At 32.4% G+C, this 7500-nt stretch overlaps 1 protein-coding gene across 1 annotated transcript in view; it reads right to left on the bottom strand.

The window, feature by feature from the left end:
• Positions 1-7500, bottom strand: part of LOC125024774 (putative glycerol kinase 5) — a 42377-nt gene that overhangs the window by 14366 nt on the left and 20511 nt on the right. Inside the window, exons 10-11 of the mRNA XM_047612539.1 lie at positions 7475-7500; positions 2709-2872 (exon numbers count right to left, since the gene is read on the bottom strand). The exon at positions 7475-7500 is cut by the window's right edge and continues 69 nt beyond it. Of these exons, the coding sequence (XP_047468495.1) occupies positions 2709-2872; positions 7475-7500 (190 nt within the window). The remainder of the gene's footprint in view (positions 1-2708; positions 2873-7474) is intronic.

Raw genomic sequence — 7500 nt, 5'->3', positions numbered from 1 at the left:
CATTTAACATACCTCTTTTCATCATCTAATACATCTAAAACTCTTGGATTATTAACCCTTAAAATGCATATCTCCTCCTTATTCAAACGCACAAGCTGAAGGTCCTCAGATGAAGAAAAAAATGTCTGTTTATCCATAATTCTACTCTAAGCATCATTCATAAATCTGTCAGCTAAAGGTTGTCTAATGTGTGACAAGCCTCAGGATGTGTGAATGTCATACATGCCATAGTTGTTTTCTTATGAACAGCCAGCACACAGGAAAGCATGCTAATGGCTACCAGAGGGCACCCTACACCTTCCCTATCCCCTGAGTGTGTGGTGGAAAAAGGGTAGGGAGGTAGGAATAGGGGAGAGTGGGAGTAAGGGTTGCAGAGAGTAGAAGGTAGGGGGTAAGGGTGGTGCCCTGGGATGCCCACTGGTGAGCCATTAACTCTTTAACATTTGGGCATCCTTGGTTAACAGGTCAGCTAAAGAATGCCTATATTCCTATAGGATACCAGACAATTATTATGATGTTTTCATGTCTCATAATGTAGATTTTGATTGGTAGATAAAAAAAACATATATATATATATATATATATATATATATATATATATATATATTGTAAAATTGCATCAAAGTAGATATAATTAATTGTTTGATTCACTGCTATACCATAACAGGGGGTGTCCTTTAAGGGTTAAACAAAAATCCTGGAATACTGGCTGTTCTGATAAGACTGCAAAACAAAGATGACATATATATCATTCAAACATCATGGTATTGTTGCAAATACAACACTTAAGGGTTAAACAAAACTGCATCAAAGCATTTACTGCATGTTTCATGCAAAATAGCTTTTAAAGGAACCTATATAACTACCTAGCCTATAAAAACATCAAAACATCAGTAACTTCAACATCATACGCCTTCCAAAATATTGTTTAAGATAGAAATTAAATCAATAAACCAAAATAAATAATTACCAATATTTACTTCCATTGAAACTGAAAGAAAAGCTACATTGAACTTTTTTTTCTGGGGAACTCAATTTGCTGTATTACCAAAGTCTTCTATCTCAAAATACAAGAAAAAAAGTTCTTTATCCACTAACCCTAAAATATATATATTAATCTTTATCTATGAACTTTTGTATCAAAATCTGCTGTTATATAATTATCACTTGTATACTCTCTAACCAAAAGATAATAAAACACAATGCTGTAATACTTTCTCATTCAACCCTATACATTTGGCAATCTTCTATTAACCCATACGATCTGGATGATGTGACCATCACGTCATGAAAAAATTTGGCTTGAGGGGCAAGTGACATGAACATGCCATCATGGGCAAATGTGGCTGTTGGCCGGGGTGACACAATCTTGCCGTCATGAGCATTTCAGCTGAAGGCTAGAGTGATGGGAGACTCACCACAGTGCACAAAGCTCTTGGGGGTGATTAGACTCATTTGGCATTTAGGGAGGTGATTTTGCATTATATCAATCCAGTCTGGAATAATGTCCGAGAGCCATGTTCAGGATCTTATTCCTGTCCACCATGACTGGCAGTGCACGTTGTAATACAGAAAACTGAATATTATGAAAAAAAATAAAAATGACACAAAAGACAAATTTTTATTAATTGTTATTATTATTGCACTGAGATATATATGATATGGAGTCTGTGCAAGGAAAACAGTCTATTACCTCCTGGATAAAGAATTTGAAAATGGCACAAAAGCTACAAAAAGACAATATAACATTGCAAAGGGGAGGCATGGAGCCCTGTTACAGCAGACAAGTATTCATGCCACACACCTGGCACAGCATCTGCTCATGTAAGACTTATGCCTGTATTTTGGGCCACGTGATGGTAGTGAAGCATCCGGATCCAATGAGTTAAACATTAAAGAAAAGAGAAACTGTTAAGAAGATAAAGAGCAAAAAGAAATATAAGAAAAAGAGTGAGGAGTCAAAGAATAAAAAAAAAGAACAATAATAATAACATGAAGAGTTGATGGAAAAGTGGAAAGATAACGAGAAAAAAATTAAGAAGGGCAAATAATAAACATTGCACACGAAATACAAAATAAATATAAACTGATTCACAGGAAAAACACCAGAACTAAAACCTTTCCCTGCAAAGATCTAGAACAATATGTCCTTGTAATATGAAACAAAAATAAGAAGGTCTGCTAAATCTGAAAAACACTACACAGCAACAGTCCCCATTTGCACCAACAAAACCATATCATCTAGTAAGCATCTATATTTCCTACTATTCCAAAATGGTAGTCCTTCTAGAAAACTGTGAGAGATGAAAAATAAAAGCAAAATACCCAAAAATACCCCAACACCATACTACATATAGGGCACATACACATAAATTCCCCTAAACAATTAATATTCTTTAAAACCTCTTTTCCTTCTACAAAAAAGAGAAAGAAAATGGAAAAATAAAATAAAATAAACACAACACCCACACATACATTTTCTTATTTCTGTAAACAATGTACATCATACAACTATACCTGTACATACATCCAAGTATATAGAAATCCTAAAGCCTCAATCACTAGTTCCCACCCCTTAAAAAAAAATAAATAAATAAAAAAATAAGAAAGAAGGAAAGAAAGAAAGAAAGAAAGAAAGAAGAAGAAAGAAGAAAGAAAGAGAGATATAAAAAGACAACAACAGCAATAACAACAACAAAAAAACGTACCTTAAGCTTAGTAGTTCATAGTCCGCTTCGTTAAGCATGGCACTGTACATCTGGTATATTCGGAAACCGAGGGACTCTAGCATGGCTCGGACGAGGTGGGCCTTGTTGGTATCGGCACTGAGGCCTAAGAAGCCCCCCGTAGCATTGGCATCATTTAGGGGTGCCTGAAACAGTATGCGACTTCTTGTTATCTTTCTTAATGCTGTTGCTGATGTTGTGAGTGGTCTTTATTACTGTAGACACAACTGAAATAATTTTCAGTATAGTACTATACTGAGAAAAAGGAGCATGGAAAAGAACAAGAAAAGAAATGATAGAAAAAGAGAGAAAAAAAAAAAACATTTAGAAACAAAACTGAAGATTTTATTCTTTTAAATAGTTTCAGAGAGAAGAGGAAAGGGGGAATGCATAAAATAGATATCTATATCTCAATTTCTATCTATTGGTCATCTAGTTTTACTTATCCATTCATCTACCACAATATCTTATCTTTCTACCAAACATCTATGATTTACTTCTCTATCCATCTACCACAATATCTATATGCCTATCAATAATCCATGATTTACTTAGCTACCACAATGTCTAACTAACTATCAACTAAGACCTACTTATGAATCTATCTACCAGAAAATCTACTCAGCCTACCATCAAATGTAAAAGTTAATGTGTTCACTATTCCTTCAATCAGCACTACCCTTAGCAGCTTTTCTTTAAGGACAGATGCAAGTACTTAAAATCATAAACTAATCTTGTTCAATTGTAGCTCCCTAAAATTTATAACAAAACACTTAATTACAGTAGTAAATAAATATAATTCATTAGTTTACAAAATCTGTCTGCTTTAATGAAAGTGTGGGATTGAAAAGTGTTTCCGAACATCACAATGCTAACATAGTTATTGTTGTTCGTATTAAGCAAAATTTTGCACAACTACAAGCCTGACTGTCATAAGAACATAACACCTTAACATCTTTTTTGTGAAAGTTTAAGTTTATCAAGTTTTTGTGTACTTATTCCTTAGTAAAGGATCTGCTTCAATGTATGTATTCCCACAATTTCCTGCAGCATCCAGCTATACATTAGGTTTAAGCTTCTTAGTTTTTGTGACTAGAAATTTTTAGATGATATTATGAGCCTGTTATGAAGAAATCTCAAAAAAGATATTATGGAATTCATTATGTAATACCAGCAATAAAGTCTTTTTCTTACATCATATCCCTAAGAAACAAATATCTTTATTTGGCACAATTAGATAACCGATTTTAAACAATAAAATTCTGAATAAAGTTTGGCATGGCCAAAATACATTAGTGCACACTTTGCTAAGCCTGAGCTACTGTCCAGCTTGTGGCCAGGTTCCCAAGTCATCATCCCAGGCACAGGGGCCCAGGCTCATGATGTGATTAGATGTCACCTGCAAGCAGTGAAATTTTTTGCTATGATGTGACAGGACGTCACCTGGCGTGAATGAGTCAAAGTTGCTTTCTTAATGCTGTAACCCACAAATCGACAAACAGTGCTTTACTTGGCATTTTCAGATTGGTACTTAAACCATTTATTAGTTACACAAAAAATACTTCTTAGCATATTTTGGTACATGACAGTAGTGTTATAAATACAATATAAAAATTAAAGAAGGATGTTATAATTATTCATGTAATATCCCCAATTCATTTCTCAAATTGTATGACTCATAAATGAAGTAGGACCAGGATGCACAAATGTCACAAATATGATTACAATATGGGCTTTTTGGGCAAAAAGTAATCTAGACACTATTCAACATGTTACCAGTGGTTATCCTCACAGCATTTACCAGGCAAAACAGCAATATTTTCCTCTGATACCATAATCAAACTATGTCAATCCACCAGCCATTTATAAATAAAAATGCTAACCTTAGTTCTAGAATCTTTATAGGTATTATCATGTGTAAGACATGACAACAGGCAGATAATTGGGAAAAATAAATTAAACCACAAGAGTAAGGCATCCTGCATGTGAGCCTGCACTGACAGATTTATGATTGCTACATCTTCCTCCCACAAGATTCTGCCAGTGAAAAGCATTCCCAAACATGAGTTTTTGCTAGCTGATTAAATGGTGCCACATCATTTTTTTGCCTCTGTCTCTGTCTCTCTGTCACTCACACTCACACACACACACACACACACACACACACACACACACACACACACACACACACACACACACACACACACACACACACACACACACACACACTCTAGTTATATTTCAAACACAATGTGTAGGGTTAATCTGACTTGACTAGGTTGGTTTGTTAATTATGATACTTGAAATTAAAATACACGAGGGCCCTTTTACAACTTTATACTTTATACAGCAAGTAACACTGTTAAGCAAGATTGATGAAAAATTAAACTTTTTACATTGAGCAGATGAAAAAAAAGTTTTATCTTCTTTAAACTGAAGGAGTAAAAATAAGAAAAAATGCATTATTTGAAGTTAACAACAAAGAAACCTTACATCTTACAGAGACACGCAATTATACTGTATTTTAAAACATCGCATAAGAATCTTACAAGTACCTTTTAATTGCTAGAATATGAGGCTTAGCATCAGTGGACACTATATTGATATTGTAAATTAACTTCCCTTTATTCTCACTGACTCTGGAATTATATCATATTGCTATCATTGCACCATCATACTATAAAATTATATTGTACAAAATGCACATAATCTTTTATTTGTATAAACACTGGGATATATAATGTATCTGGTAATATTCATTCAAAACAATTAATAAAAAGAAAAAGAAAAGAAAAGAAAAGGGAAAAAGAAAAAAAAAAAAAAAATATATATATATATAAATATATATACACACATACATATATACATATATATATATATATATATATATATATATATATATTTATATATATATATATATATATATATATATATATATATATAATATCAGTAAAACTTCATCTCTGTTTAAAATCATGATTTATCTTACTACAATCTTAATAATTTTAATCATGTTAAATCTGCTATAAGGGATAACAGAGACAAGAATAGAGTTCAGTTTCCAGCAGCAAGAACAGGTATGTGTTAGATTAGCTTGAATAGGACCATGACCAGGAGTGCAAATGGATACATAATTTTAGTAACTTATTATCTTAAAATTTTCACTGAAACATTAGCGAGATTTTTTACTTTTTCTCCCCCTTTAAAAAAGGGACAAACTAAATGAAAAACAGAATGAGCAAGATATTCACAACACCGTTAAGAGAAGTTGAAATAAATGTTTACTGACAGGCTAACATGCTATACTGTACCAGACGATATCACTGCGTTCATGGGAGATGGCAGCCCTGAAACTTTAGAATTATCAGAAAATAATCTTCCTCTATAGTACTGACAAGTTATCTTTGAAAAATATAAATTCATATTTTGCTATGAATGATTATAAAACAAATGTATTAACAAATACATGTGCATATCTTTATGTATTTTCTTCTTCTAAACTTTCATGATCATTAGATCCTTTTCTAATAATGATGACTGGATGAAATATATAAAAAAAGTCCCTATGGAATTAATTACAATAATCTGAAGAAGTTTTAAAAGCTTTTATTTTTTAGATTTGTCAGGTTTCTGTTGGTGTCTGTATATATACATACATACATACATACATTATACATACATTATATATATAAATAAATATATATATATATATATATATATATATATATATATCACCTTTCAGCCAAGCAATAATATTGAACATTGAACAGTCAGGACCAAGGGGGTAAGCTATTTTGTTTTTTAAAGGGATCACGGCAGTATTTTAATTTTTTTTTGGACATATCATATAAAGAAAAATGTAGAAAGGAATCATAGTAGCTATTGCTTTTGGTCTAAAATGTGAAGTTTAAATATTAGAAGATTTTAACCCCTTGCCGACAGGTATGACGTGTAGGTACGTGTTATGCCCACTGTGAGAACTTGTTAAGATTTTTTTTACACATAGATGGCTACACTTGTACTAAGTCACCAATGAGCCAGTTACGAGTACTGCCTGTCTCGCCCGTTCACCCTTTTCTTTGGTTTACGAAATATTTTACATTATCTTATTTTGCTGTTATTAATGTTAAAAAACATTATAATAATTATAATGTTTATAATAAAAATAACACCATCGATATTCATAGCACTAATAAAAAACATTTTTTTCCCGCTAATTCAAATCAGGTAAGGTCACAAGGTCTACTAATTGACTCCTTTGTGGCTAAGCACTAGCAGAGCCATCTATGGGCAGACATTTCACAAAAAGATATAGAAAATAGGCACAGCATTTTCCCCATTTTTTGTTCAATTTTCCCCGGCAGTTTTGGGTTAAATCCTTGAATTTTCTTATCTGGAAGACAGTTTTTTTCCAAAATGTGTACCAAAGACAGACAGGAAATATATGATATATACCAAAAAAATTTCATCGAGACTCTTATCCTTTTGGTTTTTCATACACAAAGGAAGGATTGATTTTCCAAAGTAGATCACAGATTTTTCTCTCTATTATGTCCCATAAATACAGCTGAAATAACTATGAAGATCATTGTAATTTCTCTGTCTTCTGTTCTGATACCTTTAACACAGGCTACCACCTTTCTTTCCTTCTTTCTTAATGATGAATATCATTATTACAAAATCTGTCATTCCTTAAAAAAAAATAAAAAAATAAAAATAAAAACATGAATAAATACTGAAACACTTACCTGTATCCCCTGAAAGGCTGGGATGA

The sequence above is a fragment of the Penaeus chinensis genome, chromosome 4 (assembly GCF_019202785.1).
Source record: "Penaeus chinensis breed Huanghai No. 1 chromosome 4, ASM1920278v2, whole genome shotgun sequence".
In the NCBI taxonomy this organism is placed as follows: domain Eukaryota; kingdom Metazoa; phylum Arthropoda; class Malacostraca; order Decapoda; family Penaeidae; genus Penaeus; species Penaeus chinensis.
Note: the sequence above shows the minus strand (reverse complement) of the source record. Positions and strands in the feature narration are given on the sequence as shown.